The following is a 22,330-nucleotide window of genomic DNA, read 5'->3' as shown; positions in this document are numbered from 1 at the left end:
AGGGTTAGGGAGAATGATTTGGTAAACAGAGAAGAGGTAGTAAAAGCTTTGCGGAAGATGAAAGCCGACAAAGCAGCGGGTTTGGATGGTATTGCAGTGGAATTTATTAAAAAAGTGGTTGACTCGACTTTATTGTTGACTGGTTGGTAAGGTTATGTAATGTATGTATGACTTATAGTGAGGTGCCTGCGGATCGGCAGAATGCATGCAGAGTACCATTTTACAAAGGCAAAGGGGATAAAAGTGAGTGCTCAAATTACAGATGTATAAGTTTGTGGAGTATTCCTGGGAAATTATATGGGAGGGTAATGATTGAGAGGGTGAAGGCATGTACAGAGCATGAGATTGGGGAAGAGCAGTGTGGTTTCAGAAGTGGTAGAGGATGTGTGTATCAGGTGTTTGCTTTCAAGAATATGTGTGAGAATTACTTAGAAAAACAAATGGACTTGTATGCATCATTTATGGATCTGGAGAAGGCATATGCTAAAGTTGACAAAGATGCTCTGTGGAAGGTCTTAAGAATGTATGATGTGGGAAGCAAGTTGTTAGAAGCAGTGAAAAGTTTTTATCGAGGATGTAAGGCATGTGTACGTGTAGGAAGAGTGGAAAGTGATTGGTTCTCAGTAAATGTTGGTTTACGGCAGGGGTGTCTGATGTCGCTATGGTTGTTTAATTTGTTTATGGATGGGGTTTTTATGGAGCTAGATGCAAGAGTTTTGTAAAGAGGGGCAAGTATGCAATCTGTTGTGGAGGAGAGAGCTTGGGAAGTGAGTCACTTATTGTTCGCTGATGATACAACGCTGTTAGCTGATTCGTGTGAAAAACTGCTTAAGCTGGTGACTGAGTTTAGTAAAGTGTATAAAAGAAGACAGATGAGAATAAATGTGAATAAAAGTAAGATTATTTGGTACAGTAGGTTTGAGGGACAATTCAATTGGGAGGTAATACTGAATGGAGAAAAACTGGAGGAAGTGAAGTGTTTTAGATATCTGGGAGTGGATTTGGCAGCGGATGGAACTATGGAAGAGGAAATGAATCATAGGGTGGGGGAGGGGGTGAAAGTACTGGGAGCGTTGAAAAATGTGTGGAAGTCGAGTACATTATCTAGGAAAGCAAAAATGGATACGTTTGAAGGAATTTAATTTGTTTATGGATGGGGTTGTTAGGGAGGTGAATGCAAGAGTTTTGGAAAGAGGGGCAAGTATGAAGTCTGTTGGGGATGAGAGAGCTTGGGAAGTGAGTCAGTTGTTGTTCGCTGATGATACAGCGCTGGTGGCTGATTCATGTGAGAAACTGCAGAAGCTGGTGACTGAGTTTGGTAAAGTGTGTGGAAGAAGAAAGTTAAGAGTAAATGTGAATAAGAGCAAGGTTATTAGGTACAGTGGGTTGAGGGTCAAGTCAATTGGGAGGTGAGTTTGAATGGAGAAAAACTGGAGGAAGTGAAGTGTTTTAGATATCTGGGAGTGGATCTGGCAGCGGATGGAACCATGGAAGCGGAAGTGGATCATAGGGTGGGGGAGGGGGCGAAAATTCTGGGGGCCTTGAAGAATGTGTGGAAGTCGAGAACATTATCTCGGAAAGCAAAAATGGGTATGTTTGAGGGAATAGTGGTTCCAACAATGATGTATGTTTGCGAGGCGTGGGCTATGGATAGAGTTGTGCGCAGGAGGATGGATGTGCTGGAAATGAGATGTTTGAGGACAATGTGTGGTGTGAGGTGGTTTGATCGAGTGAGTAACGTAAGGGTAAGAGTGATGTGTGGAAATAAAAAGAGCGTGGTTGAGAGAGCAAAAGAGGGTGTTTTGAAGTGGTTTGGGCACATGGAGAGAATGAGTGAGGAAAGATTGACCAAGAGGATATATGTGTCGGAGGTGGAGGGAACGGGGAGAAGAGGGAGACCAAATTGGAGGTGGAAAGATGGAGTGAAAAAGATTTTTGTGATCGGGGCCTGAACATGCAGGAGGGTGAAAGGAGGGCAAGGAATAGAGTGAATTGGAGCGATGTGGTATACCGGGGTTGACGTGCTGTCAGTGGATTAAATCAAGGCATGTGAAGCGACTGGGGTAAACCATGGAAAGCTGTGTAGGTATGTATATTTGCGTGTGTGGTCGTATGTATATACATGTGTATGGGGGGTGTTGGGCCATTTCTTTCGTCTGTTTCCTTGCGCTACCTCGCAAACGCGGGAGACAGCGACAAAGTATAATAAATAAATAAATATAAATATATATATATATATATATATATATATATATATATATATATATATATATATATATATATATATATATATATATATATATATATGTAGGAAAAGAGGAAAGTGATTGGTTCTCAGTGAATGTAGGTTTGCGGCAGGGTTGTGTGATGTCTCCATGGTTGTTCAATTTGTTTATGGACGGGGTTGTTAGGAAGGTAAATGCAAGAGTTTTGGAAAGAGGGGCAAGTATGAAGTCTGTTGGGGATGAGAGAGCTTGGGAAGTGAGTCAGTTGCTGTTCGCTGATGATACAGCGCTGGTGGCTGATTCATGTGAGAAACTGCAGAAGCTGGTGACTGAGTTTGGTAAAGTGTGTGAAAGAAGAAAGTTGAGTGTAAATGTGAATAACAGCAAGGTTATTAGGTACAGTAGGGTTGAGGGTCAAGTCAATTGGGAGGTAAGTTTGAATGGAGAAAAATTGGAGGAAGTAAAGTGTTTTAGATATCTGGGAGTGGATCTGGCAGCGGATGGAACCATGGAAGCGGAAGTGGTCATAGGGTGGGGGAGGGGGCGAAAATCCTGGGAGCCTTGAAGAATGTGTGGAAGTCGGGAACATTATCTCAGAAAGCAAAAATGGGTATGTTTGAAGGAATAGTGGTTCCAAAAATGTTGTATGGTTGCGAGGCGTGGGCTATGGATAGAGCTGTGCGCAGGAGGATGGATGTGCTGGAAATGAGATGTTTGAGGACAATGTGTGGTGTGAGGTGGTTTGATCGAGTAAGTAACGTAAGGGTAAGAGAGATGTGTGGAAATAAAAAGAGCGTGGTTGAGAGAGCAGAAGAGGGTGTTTTGAAATGGTTTGGGCACATGGAGAGAATGAGTGAGGAAAGATTGACCAAGAGGATATATGTGTCGGAGGTGGAGGGAACGAGGAGAAGTGGGAGACCAAATTGGAGGTGGAAAGATGGAGTGAAAAAGATTTTGTGTGATCGGGGCCTGAACATGCAGGAGGGTGAAAGGAGGGCAAGGAATAGAGTGAATTGGATCGATGTGGTATACCGGGGTTGACGTGCTGTCAGTGGATTGAATCAGGGCATGTGAGGCGTCTGGGGTAAACCATGGAAAGCTGTGTACGTATGTATATTTGCGTGTGTGGACGTATGTATATACATGTGTATGGGGGTGGGTTGGGCCATTTCTTTCGTCTGCTTCCTTCCGCTACCTCGCAAACGCGGGAGACAGCGACAAAGCAAAAAAAAAGAAAAAAGATATGTATACATATATATATATATATATATATATATATATATATATATATATATATATATATATATATATATATATATATATATATATATATATATATATATATATATATATATATATATATCATATTTATATTATATTAATATATATATATATATATATATATATATATATATATATATATATATATATATATATATATATATATATATATATATATATATATATATATATATATATATATATCATATATATATATATACGTATATATATATATATATATATATATATATATATATATATATATATATATATATATATATATATATATATATATATATATATAAATATATATATATATATATATATATATAAATATGTATATATATGAAGTCTGTTGTGGATGAGAGCTTGGGAAGTGAGACAGTTGTTGTTCGCTGATGATATAGCGCTGGTGGCTGAATTGGGAGGTAAGTTTGAATGTAGAAAAACTGGAGGAAGTAAAGTGTTTTAGATATCTGGGAGTGGATCTGGCAGCGGATGGAACCATGGAAGCGGAAGTGAATCATAGGGCTGGGGAGGGAGCGAAAATCCTGGGATCATTGAAGAATGTGTGGAAGTCGAGAACATTATCTCGGAAAGCAAAAATGGGTATGTTTGAAGGAATAGTGGTTCCAACAATGTTGTATGGTTGCGAGGCGTGGGCTATGGATATAGTTGTGCGCAGGAGGGTGGATGTACTGGAAATGAGATGTTTGATGACAGTGTGTGGTGTGAGGTGGTTTGATCGAGTAAGTAATGTAAGGGTAAGAGAGATATGTGGACGTAAAAAGAGAGTGGTTGAGAGAACAGAAGAGGGTGTTTTGAAATGGTTTGGGCACATGGAGAGAATGAGTGAGGAAAGATTGACCAAGAGGATATATTTGTCGGAGGTGGAGGGAACGAGGAGAAGTGGGAGACCAAATTGGAGGTGGAAAGATGGAGTGAAAAAGAGTTTGAGTGATCGGGGCCTGAACATGCAGGAGGGTGAAAGGCGGGCAAGGAATAGAGTGAATTGTATCGATGTGGTATACCGGGGTTGACGTGCTGTTAGTGGATTGAATCAGGGCATGTGAAGCGTCTGGTGTAAACCATGCAAAGCTGTGTGGGGCCTGGATGTGGAAAGGGAGCTTTGGTTTCGGGCATTATTGCATGACAGCTAGAGACTGAGTGTGAACGAATGAGGCCTTTGTTGTCTTTTCCTAGCACTACCCCGCACACATGAGGGGTAGTGCTATATATATATATATATATATATATATATATATATATATATATATATATATGTGTATGGGGTGGATTGGGCCATTTCTTTCGTCTGTTTCCTTGCGCTACCTCGCAAACGCGGGAGACAGCGACAAGGCAAAAAAGAAAAAAAAAAAGAAAATATATATATATATATATATATATATATATATATATATATATATATATATATATATATATATATATATATATATATATGTATATATATATATAGATATACATATATATATATATATATATATATATATATATATATATATATATATATATATATATATATATATATATATATATATATTTTCTTTTTTTTTTTCTTTTTTGCTTTGTCGCTGTCTCCCGCGTTTACGAGGTAGCGCAAGGAAACAGACGAAAGAAATGGCCCAATCCACCCCATACACATGTATATACATACTTCCACACACGCAAATGTACATACCTACACAGCTTTCCATGATTTAACCCAGACGCTTCACATGCACTGATTCAATCCACTGACAGGACGGCAACCCCGGTATACCACATCGGTCCAATTTACTCTATTCCTTGCCCTCCTTTCACCCTCCTGCATGTTCCGGCCCCGATCACACAGAATCTTTTTCACTCCATCTTTCCACCTCCAATTTGGTCTCCCACTTCTCTTTCCCTCCACCTCCGACACATATATCCTCTTGGTCAATCTTTCCTCACTCATTCTCTCCATGTGCCCAAACCATTTCAAAACACCCTCTTCTGCTCTCTCAACCACGCTCTTTTTATTTCCACACATCTCTCTTACCCTTACGTTACTTACTCTATCAAACCACCTCGCACCACACATTGTCCTCAAACATCTCATTTCCAGCACATCCATCCTCCTGCACACAACACTATCCATAGCCCACGCCTCGCAACCATACAACATTGTGTGAACCACTATTCCTTCAAACATACCCATTTTTGCTTTCCGATATAATGTTCTCGACTTCCACACATTCTTCAAGGCTCACAGGATTTTCGCTCCCTCCCCCACCCTATGATCCACTTCCACTTCCATGGTTCCATCCGCTGCCAGATCCACTCCCAGATATCTAAAACACTTTACTTCCTCCAGTTTTTCTCCATTCAAACTTACCTCCCAGTTGACTTGACCCTCAACCCACTGTACCTAATTACCTTGCTCTTATTCACATTTACTCTTAACTTTCTTCTTTCACACACTTTACCAAACTCAGTCACCAGCTTCTGTAGTTTCTCACATGAATCAGCCACCAGCGCTGTATCATCAGCGAACAACAACTGACTCACTTCCCAAGCTCTCTCATCCCCAACAGACTTCATACTTGCCCTCTTTCCAGAACTCTTGCATTCACCTCCCTAACAACCCCATGCATAAACAAATTAAACAACCATGGAGACATCACACACCCCTGCCGCAAACCTACATATATATATATATATATATATATATATATATATATATATATATATATATATATATATATATATATATATATATATATATATATATATATATATATATATATATATATATATATATATATATATACATATATATATATGTATATATATATATATATATATATATATATATATATATATATATATATATATATATATATATATATATATATATATATATATATATATATATATATATATATATATATATATATATATATATATATATATATATATATATATATATATATATATATATATATACATATAATATATATATATATGGAAGCAAGGGGAGTGGGGGAGGAATGGGATGTATTTAGGGAATCAGTGTTGGATTATGCAAAAGATGCTTGTGGCATGAGAAGAGTGGGAGGTGGGTTGATTAGAAAGGGTAGTGAGTGGTGGGATGAAGAAGTAAGAGTATTAGTGAAAGAGAAGAGAGAGGCATTTGGACGATTTTTGCAGGGAAAAAATGCAATTGAGTGGGAGATGTATAAAAGAAAGCGACAGGAGGTCAAGAGAAAGGTGCAAGAGGTGAAAAAAAGGGCAAATGAGAGTTGGGGTGAGAGAGTATCATTAAATTTTAGGGAGAATAAAAAGATGTTCTGGAAGGAGGTAAATAAAGTGCGTAAGACAAGGGAGCAAATGGGAACTTCAGTGAAGGGCGCAAATGGGGAGGTGATAACAAGTAGTGGTGATGTGAGAAGGAGATGGAGTGAGTATTTTGAAGGTTTGTTGAATGTGTTTGATGATAGAGTGGCAGATATAGGGTGTTTTGGTCGAGGTGGTGTGCAAAGTGAGAGGGTTGGGGAAAATGATTTGGTAAACAGAGAAGAGGTAGTAAAAGCTTTGCGGAAGATGAAAGCCGGCAAGGCAGCAGGTTTGGATGGTATTGCAGTGGAATTTATTAAAAAAGGGGGTGACTGTATTGTTGACTGGTTGGTAAGGTTATTTAATGTATGTATGACTCATGGTGAGGTGTCTGAGGATTGGCGGAATGCGTTCATAGTGCCATTGTACAAAGGCAAAGGGGATAAGAGTGAGTGCTCAAATTATAGAGGTATAAGTCTGTTGAGTATTCCTGGTAAATTATATGGGAGGGTATTGATTGAGAGGGTGAAGGCATGTACAGAGCATGAGATTGGGGAAGAGCAGTGTGGTTTCAGAAGTGGTAGAGGATGTGTGGATCAGGTGTTTGCTTTGAAGAATGTATGTGAGAAATACTTAGAAAAGCAAATGGAATTGTATGTAGCATTTATGGATCTGGAGAAGGCATATGATAGAGTTGATAGAGATGCTCTGTGGAAGGTATTAAGAATATATGGTGTGGGAGGCAAGTTGTTAGAAGCAGTGAAAAGTTTTTATCGAGGATGTAAGGCATGTGTACGTGTAGGAAGAGAGGAAAGTGATTGGTTCTCAGTGAATGTAGGTTTGCGGCAGGGGTGTGTGATGTCTTCATGGTTGTTTAATTTGTTTATGGATGGGGTTGTTAGGGAGGTAAATGCAAGAGTTTTGGAAAGAGGGGCAAGTATGAAGTCTGTTGGGGATGAGAGAGCTTGGGAAGTGAGTCAGTTGTTGTTCGCTGATGATACAGCGCTTGTGGCTGATTCATGTGAGAAACTGCAGAAGCTGGTGACTGAGTTTGGTAAAGTGTGTGGAAGAAGAAAGTTAAGAGTAAATGTGAATAAGAGCAAGGTTATTAGGTACAGTAGGGTTGAGGGTCAAGTCAATTGGGAGGTGAGTTTGAATGGAGAAAAACTGGAGGAAGTGAAGTGTTTTAGATATCTGGGAGTGTATCTGGCAGCGGATGGAACCATGGAAGCGGAAGTGGATCATAGGGTGGGGGAGGGGGCGAAAATTCTGTGGGCCTTGAAGAATGTGTGGAAGTTGAGAACATTATCTCGCAAAGCAAAAATGGCTATGTTTGAAGGAATAGTGGTTCCAACAATGTTGTATGGTTGCGAGGCGTGGGCTATGGATAGAGTTGTGCGCAGGAGGATGGATGTGCTGGAAATGAGATGTTTGAGGACAATGTGTGATGTGAGGTGGTTTGATCGAGTGAGTAACGTAAGGGTAAGAGAGATGTGTGGAAATAAAAAGAGCGTTGTTGAGAGAGCAGAAGAGGGTGTTTTGAAGTGGTTTGGGCACATGGAGAGGATGAGTGAGGAATGATTGACAAAGAGGATATATGTGTCGGAGGTGGAGGGAGCAAGGAGAAGAGGGAGACCAAATTGGAGGTGGAAAGATGGAGTGAAAAAGATTTTGTGTGATCGGGGCCTGAACATGCAGGAGGGTGAAAGGAGGGCAAGGAATAGAGTGAATTGGAGCGATGTGGTATACCTGGGTTGACGTGCTGTCAGTGGATTGAATCAAGGCATGTGAAGCGTCTGGGGTAAACCATGGAAAGCTGTGTAAGTATGTATATTTGCGTGTGTGGTCGTATGTATATACATGTGTATGGGGGGGGGGGGGGCCATTTCTTTCATCTGTTTCCTTCCGCTACCTCGCAAACGCGGGAGACAGCGACAAAGTATAAAAAAAAAAAAAGAAATATATATATATATATATATATATATATATATATATATATATATATATATATATATATATATATATATATATTGTTGTTCGCTGATGATACAGCGCTGGTGGCTGATTCATGTGAGAAACTGCAGAAGCTGGTGACTGAGTTTGGTAAAGTGTGTGGAAGAAGAAAGTTGAGAGTAAATGTGAATAAGAGCAAGGTTATTAGGTACAGTAGGGGTGAGGGTCAAGTCAATTGGGAGGTGAGTTTGAATGGAGAAAAACTGGAGGAAGTGAAGTGTTTTAGATATCTGGGAGTGGATCTGTCAGCGGATGGAACCATGGAAGCGGAAGTGGATCATAGGGTGGGGGAGGGGGCGAAAATTTTGGGAGCCTTGAAAAATGTGTGGAAGTCGAGAACATTATCTCGGAAAGCAAAAATGGGTATGTTTGAGGGAATAGTGGTTCCAACAATGCTGTATGGTTGCGAGGCGTGGGCTATGGATAGAGATGTGCGCAGGAGGATGGATGTGCTGGAAATGAGATGTTTGAGGACAATGTGTGGTGTGAGGTGGTTTGATCGAGTAAGTAACGTAAGGGTAAGAGAGATGTGTGGAAATAAAAAGAGCGTGGTCGAGAGAGCAGAAGAGGGTGTTTTGAAATGGTTTGGGCACATGGAGAGAATGAGTGAGGAGAGATTGACCAAGAGGATATATGTGTCGGAGGTGGAGGGAACGAGGAGAAGAGGGAGACCAAATTGGAGGTGGAAAGATGGAGTGAAAAAGATTTTGTGTGATCGGGGCCTGAACATGCAGGAGGGTGAAAGGAGGGCAAGAAATAGAGTGAATTGGAGTCATGTGGTATACAGGGGTTGACGTGCTGTCAGTGGATTGAAGCAAGGCATGTGAAGCGTCTGGGGTAAACCATGGAAAGCTGTGTAGGTATGTATATTTGCGTGTGTGGACGTGTGTATGTACATGTGTATGGGGGGGGGTTGGGCCATTTCTTTCGTCTGTTTCCTTGCGCTACCTCGCAAACGCGGGAGACAGCGACAAAGTATAAAAAAAAAAAAAAAAAAAAAAAAAATATATATATATATATTCCCTGGGGATAGGGGAGAAAGAATACTTCCCACGTATTCCCTGCGTGTCGTAGAAGGCGACTAAAAGGGAAGGTAGCGGGGGGCTGGTAGTCCTCCTCTCTCTTTTTTTTTTTTTTTTTTTTAATTTTCCAAAAGAAGGAACAGAGAAGAGGTCCAGGTGAGGATATTCCCTCAAAGGCCCAGTCCTCTGTTCTTAACGCTACCTCGCTATCGCGGGAAATAGCGAATAGTATGAAAAAAAAAAAAAAAATATATATATATATAAAATATAAGTGGATGGAAAGAGACAGGTGATTACTGATGCCTGTGCGTCTAGTCATGAGATGAAACATCATGAATAAAAAGTGTTTTGGGAGCATCTAATCGAGTGTGCTTGCAGGTTTGGTGCTCGAGACCGGGTTATAGTGATGGGTTATTTGAATGGAAAGGTGAGTAATGTTGCAATTTAGGATATATTTGAAGTACATGTGGTGTTCATTGCTGTAAATCGAAATGGTGAAGATCTTGGAGAATTTTTGCTGAAAATTACTGGTGTTTGGGAATAACTGATTTAAAAAGAGAGATATACATAAGTATACGTATGTTAGTACGAAAGATCGCCGAGAACGTTAATGGATTACGTAATAATTGGTAGGAGCGTGAAAGAGACTCTTTTGTTAGTTAATATGCTGAGACGGATAAATGGAGGGATGCCCGGCAAAGATTTGTAGATGTTTTCAGAAAAGAAGAGAGAATGCTCGCGTGAAGAGAGTGGTGCGAGTAAGTGAGCCTGGGAAGGAGACTTGTGTGAGAAAGTATCAGGAGAAATTGAGTGAAGAATGGAAAAAGGTAAGAACAAATTACGTAAAGGGTGTGGGGGAGGAATTGGACGTATTTAGGGAATCAGTGATGGCTTGCTTGTGGCATGAGAAAGGTGGGAGGTGGGGAGATTAGAAGTGTTGGTGGTGAAGTGTTTGGACGACTTTTGCAGGGACGTGGTGCGCATGAATGGGAGATGTATAACAGAAAGAGGCAGAAGGTCAAGAGAAAGGTGCGAGAGGTGAAAAAGAGGGCAAATGAGAGTTGAGGTGAGAGAGTATCATTAAATTTTAGGGAGAATAAAAAGACATTTTGGAATGAGGTAAATAAAGTGCGTAAGACAAGAGAAGAAATGGGAATATCGGTGAAGGGGGCTAATGGGGAGGTAATAACAAGTTGCAGTGAAGTGAGAAGGAGATGGAGTAAATATTTTGAAAACTTGTTGAATGTATTTGATGATCTAGTGGCATATATAGGGTATTTTGGTCGAGGTGGTGTGCAAAGTGTGAGGGTCACGGAAAATGTTTTGGTAAACAATGAAGAGGTAGTGAAAGCTTTGCAGAAGATGAAAGCGGGAAAGGCGGTGGGTTTGTATGGTATTGCAGTGGAATTTATTAAAAAAAGCGGGCATTTTGTTGGTAGGGACATTCAGTGCATGTATGGTTAATGGTGAAGTTCCTGAGTTTTGGCGGCATACATAGTGCCATTGTACAAAAACAAAGGGGATAAAAGTGATTGTTTAAATTACAGTTTGTTAAGTGTTTCTAGGAAATTGTATGGGAGGGTATTGATTAAGAGGGTAACGGCATGTACGGATCATCAGAGTAGGGAAGAGCGGTGTTGTTTCAGAAGTGTAAGAGGATTTGTGGATGAGGTGTTTGCTTTGAAGATTGTAGGTGAGAAATGATCAGAGAAACAAATGGATTTGTATGTAGCATCTATCGATACGGAGAAGGAATACGATAGAGCTTACAGAGATGCTTTGTGGAAGGTATTAAGAGAATGTAGTGTGGGAGTTAAATTGCTAGAAGCAGTGAAAAGTTTTTATCGAGTATGTAAAGCATGTGTACGATGAGGAAGAGAGGAAAGTGCTTGGTTCCCGGTGAATGTCATGTCTCTATGGTTCTTTAATATCTTTATGGATGGTTCGTTGGAGAGAGGGGTTGAATGAAAGAGTTTTGGAGAGTGGGGCAAGTATGCAGTCTATTGTAAATGAGAGGGTTTGGGAAGTGAGTCAGTTGTTCGCTAATTTCACATCGCTGGTGGCTGATTCGGTTGAGAAACTGCAGAAGATATACATATATATATATATATATATATATATATATATATATATATATATATATATATATATATATATATATATATATATATATATATATATATATATATATTCTTTTCTTTCTTTCATAATATTCGCCATTTCCCGCATTAGCGAGGTAGCGTTGAGAACAGAGGACTGGGCCTTTGAGGGAATATCCTCACCTGGCCCCCTTCTCTGTTCCCTCTTTTGGAAAATTAAAAAAAAAAAGTGAGAGGGGAGGATTTCCAGCTCCCCGCTCCCTCCCCTTTTAGTCGCCTTCTACGACACGCAGGGAATACGTGGGAAGTATATATATATATATATATATATATATATATATATATATATATATATATATATATATATATATATATATATATATATATATATATATATATTGAGAGAGAGAGAGAGAGAGAGAGAGAGAGAGAGAGAGAGAGAGAGAGAGAGAGAGAGAGAGAGAGAGAGAGAGAGAGAGAGATAGGGAGGGAGAGAGAGTGCGTGAATGTGTGTTAGGAATTGGGACTGGATTAAGCGAGGTGGGTGGGTGGTTATTTGTGGTCAGGTAATGGAAACAAAAGAAATGAATAGACGCGAGTATCTTGGGAGGAACTGAGTTAGGGAGACAGCAATTTTGATGTTAGGGATCAGGATTTCTTGAGGGTTATCTGAAAGCCAGTTGGTAAGATGGCAAATGAGAATACAAATGAGAGGACAAAGGGCACTTAGTGCTGTGAATGAAAATTTTGAATTGAAAAAGGATTGGTGATTGGTAATACTAGATTTGAAAAAGGCGGACTTAAATGAATATCCCTGTGTAATTAGGGTAGATAGCAAGCAGGGTTATTGAAAAGTGTACTACCTGACAAGCATGTAAAAGCCCATTGGGTGTGATTTTGTTTAGAGAGGTAGCTAGCGGAAGAGAGTAAAGGTTTATAGAAACTTTTGAAAAAAGATATAATATGAGTGAGAAGAAGATGGTGAATGTAAATGAGTTTGGAAAGAAGATTATGTGAGGATATATACAACATTGGTGAGTATTCGCGACACTGTAGCGTTCAAGCGGAAAAGGCAAGTATGTGTAAAGACAAATGAGTATAAAATGAATATACAAAAAAAAAAGAAGACGTGAAAAGTAGAAGTACATACAATGCAAAACATAATGATATGATAGAATCATGCATTTAACAAATTCCAAAGTAAACCATTTATAGAGCTAAAGAGAAGCTAAGAGAGGCTTACCTCACCGTTAAGTGCGACATCCAAGAGCCCAGATGTGAGGGCAAGAGAGACACACAGATGCTCCCACACATGAAGAGTCAGGCTCAGGTCAACCTTTACATCAACGGCTTCATTGCAACAAAGAACCCACAATTTGTCCTCGAAACAACTTAAACCTTTAAAAGAAGATATTGCTTTCTCTTAACCGGAGTTACTTTCTGTAGAACTAAAATCTTCTTATATGATTAAATTTACTTCTACTACAGGCAATTAGATAGCTTGTTTTATGACTCACATAACCACGCACTGTTTATTTCTTATATCTTCCATTGTCTTATTTACAATATCATTTACATTATACCAAGAAAAATAAAACAAACAATATACACAGACGTTGAAACACAAATATAGACGTACATGAGCGAAGAAACATTGGAGAGAATGAGTGAAGAAAGATTGACAAAGAGGATGTGTGTCAGAGGTGGAGGAAACAAAAAGTGGGAATCCCAATTGGAGGTGGAAGGATGGAATGAAAAAGAATTTGAGCGATCGGGACCTGAACATGCAGGAGGGTGAAAGGCGTCCAAAGAATAGAGTGAATTGGAACGGTGGTATACCGGGGTCGACGTGCTGTCAATGGATTGAACCAAGGCATGTGAAGCGTCTGGGGAAACCATGGAAAGTCTTGTGGGCCTGGATATATACATATACATATATACACATGTACATAATTCATACTGTCTGCCCACATTCATTTTCGTCTCCAACCCGCCACACATGAAATAACAATCCCCTCCCCACGCATGCGCGCGAGATAGCGCTAGGAAAAGACAACAAAGGCCAAATTCGTTCACACTCATTCTCTAGCTGTCATGTATAATGCACCGAAACAACAGCTCCCTTTCCGCATCCAGGCCCCACAAAACTTTTCATGGCTTACCCCAGACGCTTCATATACCATGCTTCAATCCATTTACAGCACGTCGACCCCAGAATACAACATCGTTCCAGTTCACTCTATTCCTTGCACGACTTTCACCCTCCCGGATGTTCAGGCCCCGATCAATCAAAGTCTTTTTCACTCCATATTTCCACCTCCAATTTGGTCTCCCACTTCTCGGTTCCTCCACCTGTGACACATATACCCTCTTTGTCAATCTTTCCTCACTCATTCTCTCAATGTGAACAAAACATTTCAAAACATCCTCTTTCGCTCTTTCAACCACACTCTATTTATTACCACACATCACTCTTACCCTTTCATTACACACTCGATCAAACCACATCATACCACATAGAGTTCTCAAACATCTCATTTCCAGCACATCCACCCTCCTCCGCACAACTCTATCTATAGCCAACGCCTCGCAACCATATAATATTGTTAGAACCCCTATTCCTTCAAACATACCCATTTTTGATTTCCTAGATAACGTTCTCGACTTCCACACATTCTTCAACGCTCCAAGAACTTTTGCCCTCTCCCTTAGCCTATGATTCACTTCCGCCGACAAGGTTCCATCCGCTGCCAAATCCATAACCAGATATCTAAAACACATCACTTCCTCCAGTTTTTCTCCCTTCAAAATTACATCCCAAATGACTTGTCCCTCAACACTTCACATATATATGTATATATATATATATATATATATATATATATATATATATATATATATATATATATATATATATATATATATATATATATATATATATATATATATATATATATATATATAGTTTTTTTTTCTTTTTTTTTTTTTTTGCTTTGTCGCTGTCTCCCGCGTTCGCGAGGTAGCGCAAGGAAACAGACGAAAGAAATCGCCCAACCCACCCCCATACACATGTATATACATACGTCCACACACGCAAATATACATACCTACACAGCTTTCCATGGTTTACCCCAGACGCTTCACATGCCTTGATTCAATCCACTGACAGCACGTCAACCCCGGTATACCACATCGCTCCAATTCACTCTATTCCTTGCCCTCCTTTCACCCTCCTGCATGTTCAGGCCCCGATCACACAAAATCTTTTTCACTCCATCTTTCCACCTCCAATTTGGTCTCCCTCTTCTCCTCGTTCCCTCCACCTCCGACACATATATCCTCTTGGTCAATCTTTCCTCACTCATTCTCTCCATGTGCCCAAACCATTTCAAAACACCCTCTTCTGCTCTCTCAACCACGGTCTTTTTATTTCCACACATCTCTCTTACCCTTACGTTACTTACTCGATCAAACCACCTCACACCACACATTGTCCTCAAACATCTCATTTCCAGCACATCCATCCTCCTGCGCACAACTCTATCCATAGTCCACGCCTCGCAACCATACAACATTGTTGGAACCACTATTCCTTCAAACATAGCCATTTTTGCTTTCCGAGATAATGTTCTCGACTTCCACACATTCTTCAAGGCCCCCAGGATTTTCGCCCCCTCCCCCACCCTGTGATCCACTTCCGCTTCCATGGTTCCATCCGCTGCCAGATCCATTCCCAGATATCTAAAACACTTCACTTCCTCCAGTTTTTCTCCATTCAAACTCACCTCCCAATTGACTTGACCCTCAACCCTACTGTACCTAATAACCTTGCTCTTATTCACATTTACTCTTAACTTTCTTCTTTCACACACTTTACCAAACTCAGTCACCAGCTTCTGCAGTTTCTCACATGAATCAGCCACCAGCGCTGTATCATCAGCGAACAACAACTGACTCACTTCCCAAGCTCTCTCATCCCCAACAGACTTCATACTTGCCCCTCTTTCCAAAACTCTTGCATTCACCTCCCTAACAACCCCATCCATAAACAAATTAAACAACCATGGAGACATCACACACCCCTGCCGCAAACCTACATTCACTGAGAATCAATCACTTTCCTCTCTTCCTACACGTACACATGCCTTACATCCTCGATAAAAACTTTTCACTGCTTCTAACAACTTGCCTCCCACACCATATATTCTTAATACCTTCCACAGAGCATCTCTATCAACTCTATCATATGCCTTCTCCAGATACATAAAGGCTACATACAAATCCATTTGCTTTCCTAAATATTTCTCACATACATTCTTCAAAGCAAACACCTGATCCACACATCCTCTACCACTTCTGAAACCACACTGCTCTTCCCCAATCTGATGCTCTGTACATGCCTTCACCCTCTCAATCAATACCCTCCCATATAATTTACCAGGAATACTCAACAAACTTATACCTCTGTAATTTGAGCACTCACTCTTATCCCCTTTGCCTTTGTACAATGGCACTATGCACGCATTCCGCCAATCCTCAGGCACCTCACCATGAGTCATACATACATTAAATAACCTTACCAACCAGTCAACAATACAGTCACCCCCTTTTGTAATAAATTCCACTGCAATACCATCCAAACCTGCTGCCTTGCCGGCTTTCATCTTCCGCAAAGCTTTTACTACCTCTTCTCTGTTTACCAAATCGTTTTCCCTAACCCTCTCACTTTGCACACCACCTCGAACAAAACACCCTATATCTGCCACTCTATCATCAAACACATTCAACAAACCTTCAAAATACTCACTCCATCTCCTTCTCACATCACCACTACTTGTTATCACCTCCCCATTTGCGCCCTTCACTGAAGTTCCCATTTGCTCCCTTGTCTTACGCACTTTATTTACCTCCTTCCAAAACATCTTTTTATTCTCCCTAAAATTTAATGATACTCTCTCACCCCAACTCTCATTTGCCCTTTTTTTCACCTCTTGCACCTTTCTCTTGACCTCCTGTCTCTTTCTTTTATACATCTCCCACTCAATTGCATTTTTTCCCTGCAAAAATCTTCCAAATGCCTCTCTCTTCTCTTTCACTAATACTCTTACTTCTTCATCCCACCACTCACTACCCTTTCTAATCAACCCACTTCCCACTCTTCTCATGCCACAAGCATCTTTTGCGCAATCCATCACTGATTCCCTAAATACATCCCATTCCTCCCCCACTCCCCTTACTTCCATTGTTCTCACATTTTTCCATTCTGTACTCAGTCTCTCCTGGTACTTCCTCACACAAGTCTCCTTCCCAAGCTCACTTACTCTCACCACCCTCTTCACCCCAACATTCACTCTTCTTTTCTGAAAACCCATACAAATCTTCACCTTAGCCTCCACAAGATAATGATCAGACATTTATCTAATTTACTTTGTCGCTGTCTCCCGAGATAGCGAGGTAGCGCAAGGAAACAGACGAAACGATGACCCAACCCACCTACATACACAAGTATATACATGCACGTCCACACACTCAAATATACATACCTATACATCTCAATGTATACATATATATACACATACGGACAAATACATATATACATACGTACATAATTCATATTATCTGCCTTTATTCATTCCATCGCCACCCCGCCACACATGAAAAAACAATTCCCTACCCCCGCATGTGCGCGAAGTAGCGTTGGGAAAAGACAACAAAGGCCACATTCATTTACACTCGCTCTCTAGCTGTCATGTAATAACAAGTTGCAGTGAAGTGAAAGGGAGATGGAGTAAGTATTTTGAAAGATTGATGAATGTATTTGATGATATAGTAGCAGATATAGGGTATTTTGGTCGAGGTGGTGTGGAAAGTGTGAGGGTCATGGAAAATGTTTTGGTAAACACAGACGAGGTAGTGAAAGCTTTGCAGAAGATGAAAGCGGGAAAGGCGGTGGGTTTGCATGGTATTGCAGTGAAATTTATACCCATTTTTGCTTTCCGAGATAATGTTCTCGACTTCCACACATTCTTCAACGCTCCTAGAATTTTCGCCCCCTCCCCCACCCTATGATTCACTTCCGCTTCCATGGTTACATCCGCTGCCAAATCCACTCCCAGATATCTAAAACACTTCTATTCCTCCAGCTTTTCTCCATTCAAACTTACCTCCCATTTGAATTGTCCCTCAACTCTACCTTGCTCTTATTCACATTTACTTTCAGCTTTCTTCTTTCACTCACTTTACCAAACTCAATCACCAGCTCCGGTAGTTTCTTTCACGAATCAGCCACCAGCACTGTATCATCAGAGAACAACAACTGACTCACTTCCCAAGCTCTATCATCCACAACAGACTGCATACTTGCCCCCCTTTCCAAAGCTCTTGCATTTACCTCTCTAATAACCCCATCCATAAACAAATTAAACAACCATGGAGACATCACAAACCCCTGCCGCAAACCTACATTCACTGAGAACCAATTACTTTCCTCTCTTCCTACGCGTACACATGCCTTACATCCTTGATAAGAACTTTTCACCGCTTCCAATAACTTGCCTCCCACACCATATATTATCAATTCCTTCCACAAAGCATCTCTATCAACTCTATCATATGCCTTCTCCAGATCCATAAATGCCACATACAAATCCATTTGCTTTTCTAAGTATTTCTCACATACATTCTTCAAAGCAAACACCTGATCCACACATCCTCTACCACTTCTGAAACCACACTACTCTTCCCCAATCTGATGTTCTGTAGATGCCTTGACCCTCTCAGTCACTACCTGCCCATATAATTTCCCGGAATACTCAACAAACTTATACCTCTGTAATTTGAGCAGTCACTTTTATCCCCTTTCTCTTGGTACAATGACACTATGAACGCATTCCGCCAATCCTCAGGCACTTCACCATGAGACATACATACATTGAATAACCTTACCAACCATTCAACAGTACAGTCATCCCCTTTTCTAATAAATTCCACTTCAGTATCATCCAAACCCGACGTGTTGCCGGCTTTCATCTTCCGCAAAGCTTTCACTACCTCTTCTCTCTTTACCAAATCATTTTCCCTAACCCTCTCACTTTGCACACCACCTCGACCAAAACACCCTATATCTGCCACTGTATCATCAAACACATTCAACAAACCTTCAAAATACTCACTTCATCTCGTTCTCACATCACCACTACTTGTTATCACCTCCCTAATAGCCCCCTTCACTGAAGTTCCCATTTGCTTCCTTGTCTTACGCACTTCATTTACCTCCTTCCAAAACATCTTTTATTCTCCCTAAGATTTAATGATACTCTCTCACCCCAACTCTCATTTGCCCTCTTTTTCACCTCTTACACCTTTCTCTTGACCTTTTGTCTCTTTCTTTTATACATCTCCCACTCATTTGCATTTTTTCCCTGCAAAAATCGTCCAAATGCGTCTCTCTTCTCTTTCACTAATAATCTTACTTCTTCATCCCATCATTCGCTACCCTTTCTAATCAACCCACCTCCCACGCTTCTCATGCCACAAGCATCTTTTGCGTAAGCCATCACTGCTTCCCTATATACATCCCAATCCTCCCCCACTCTCCTTACCGCCTTTGTTCTCACCTTTTTCCATTCTGTACTCAGTCTCTCCTGGTACTTCATCACACAAGTCTCGTTCCCAAGCTCACTTACTCTCACCACTCTCTTCACCCCAACCTTTCCTCTTCTTTTCTTAAAACCCCTGCAAATCTCCACCTTCGCCTCCACAAGATAATGATGAGACATCCCTCCAGTTGCACCTCTCAGCACATTAACATCGAAAAGTCTCTCTTTCGCGCGGCTGTCAATTAACACGTAATCCAATAACACTCTCTGGCAATCTCTCCTACTTACATACGTATACTTATGTATATCTCGCTTTTTAAACCAGGTATTACCAATCACCAGTCCTTTTTCAGCACAGAAATCCACAAGCTCTTCACCATTTCCATTTACAACACTGAACAGCACATGTATACCAATTATTCCCTCAACTGCCACATTACTCACCTTTGCATTCAAATCACCCATCACTATCATCTGGTCTTGTGCATCAAAACCACTAACACACTCATTCAGCTGCTTCCAAAACAATTGCCGCTTATGATCTTTCTTCTTATGCCCAGATGCATATACACCAATAATCACCACACATCTCTCTCCATCAACTTTCAGTTTTACCCATATCAATCTAGAATTTACTTTCTTACACTCTGTCACACACACACACATATATATATATATATATATATATATATATATATATATATATATATATATATATATATATATATATATATATATATATATATATATATATATATATATATATATATATATATATATATATATATATATATATATATATATATATATATATATATGTATATATATATATATGAACGTTCGTTGTATGTTTTGGACAATCACATGTTTACCATATGGCGTCCTAGCTTCGTCTCTTCGATGTATATCAACTGACTGTTATATACCTCTCTTGTGTCTCCCCTGATGATGTGATTATTATATGAAAGTGCACTTGGGAACTTCTCGTGTTTCATTTTCCCCGTGGACTCATTGGAACATATACATATATATACAGAAATATACATATATATATATACATGTACATAATTCACTGTTCGTCCCTTTGTTCATTCTTCTCGCCAACCCGCCACACATGAAATGAGAGCCCCCTCCCGATGCACGCGCGCGAGGTAGCACTAGGAAAAGACAACAAAGGCTACATTAGATCACACTCAGTTTCTAGCGGTCATGTATAATGCACCGAAAACACAGATCCCTTGCCACATCCAGGTCCCACAGAAGTTTCCATGTTTTACCCTGGACGCTTCACATGCCTTGGTTCAATCCCTTGACAGCACGTCGACCCCGGTATACCACATCGTTCCAATTTACTCTATTCCTTGCACGCCTTTCACCCTCTTGTATATTCAGGCGCCGATCGCTCAAAATCTTTTTCATTCCATTCTTCCAACTCCAGTTTGGTCTTCCGCTTGTCCTCGTTCCCTCTACCTTTGACACAAATATCGTCTTTGTCAATCTTTCCTCAGTCATTCTCTTCATGTGACCAAACCATTTCCATACACCCTCATCTGCTCTCTCAATCACACTGTTTTTATGATCACATCTCTCTTATCCTTTCATTACTTACTCGATGAAACCACCTCACACCACGTATTGTCCTTAAACATCTCATTTCCAACACACCCACAGTCCTACGCACAACCCTATCTACAGCCTACGCCTTGCAACCATATAACGTTGTTGGAACCACTATTCCTTCCAACATACCCATTTTTGCTCTAGAGGAGAAAGTTCTTGCCTTCCAGACATTCTTCAACATTCCATGAACTTTCGCCCCCTCCCCCACCCTTTAACTCACTTCCGCTTTTATGGTTCCATCCCTTCCCTAATCCACTCCCAGGTATCTAAGACACTTCATTTCCTTCTGTGTTTCTTCATTCAAATTTACCTCCCAATTGACTTGTACCGCAACCCTACTGTACCTAAGAACCTTGCTGTTAATCGCATTTACTCTCAGCTTTCTTCTTTCACACACTTTACCAAACTCAGTCACCAGCTTCTGCAGTTTCTCACCCGAATCAGCCACCAGCACTGTATCATCAGCAAACAACAGCTGAATAACTTCCTAAGTCCTTTCATCCACAACAGACTACATACTTGCACCTCTCTCCTAAACGCTTACATCCACCTCCCTAACAACCCCACCCGTAAACAAATTGAACAACCATAGAGATATCACCTCCCCTGACGCAAACCGACATTACCTGAGAAGCAGTCAGTTTCCTCTCTTCCTACTCGTACACAAGCTTTACATCTTTGATAAAAACTTTTCATTGCTTCTGGCAAATTGCCTCACAGACTATACACTCTTAAAACCTTCCACAGTCCATCTCTATCAACTCTATCATATTCCTTCTCCAGGTCCATAAAACCTACACGCAAATCCGTTTGTTTATCAAAGTATTTCTCACATACATTCTTCAAAGCAAAAACCTGATCCACACATCCTCTTCCACATCTGAAGCCACTCTGGTCTTCCTTAACCTGATGTTCTGTCCATGCCTTCACACTCTCAATCAATATCTTCCTATACAATATCCCAGGAATACTTAACACACTTATACATCTGAAATTTGAACACTCACTTTTATCCCCCTTGTCTTTATACAAAGGCACTATGCATGCTCTTCTCCAATCCTCAGGCACTTCACCAGGAATGATATATACATTGCATATCCTCACCAAAGAGTCAACAACACATTCACTCCCCTTTTCTAATATATTACAATGCAATA

The 22,330-nt window shown here is 40.3% G+C and overlaps 1 protein-coding gene across 1 annotated transcript in view; it reads right to left on the bottom strand.

The window, feature by feature from the left end:
* Positions 1-22,330, bottom strand: part of LOC139765808 (uncharacterized) — a 296,756-nt gene that overhangs the window by 143,437 nt on the left and 130,989 nt on the right. The window contains exon 5 of the mRNA XM_071693602.1: positions 13,199-13,353. Within this exon, the coding sequence (XP_071549703.1) occupies positions 13,199-13,353 (155 nt within the window). The remainder of the gene's footprint in view (positions 1-13,198; positions 13,354-22,330) is intronic.

The sequence above is a fragment of the Panulirus ornatus genome, chromosome 56, assembly GCF_036320965.1.
Source record: "Panulirus ornatus isolate Po-2019 chromosome 56, ASM3632096v1, whole genome shotgun sequence".
In the NCBI taxonomy this organism is placed as follows: Eukaryota; Metazoa; Arthropoda; class Malacostraca; order Decapoda; family Palinuridae; genus Panulirus; species Panulirus ornatus.
This window is presented reverse-complemented; position numbering and strand designations above follow the sequence as displayed.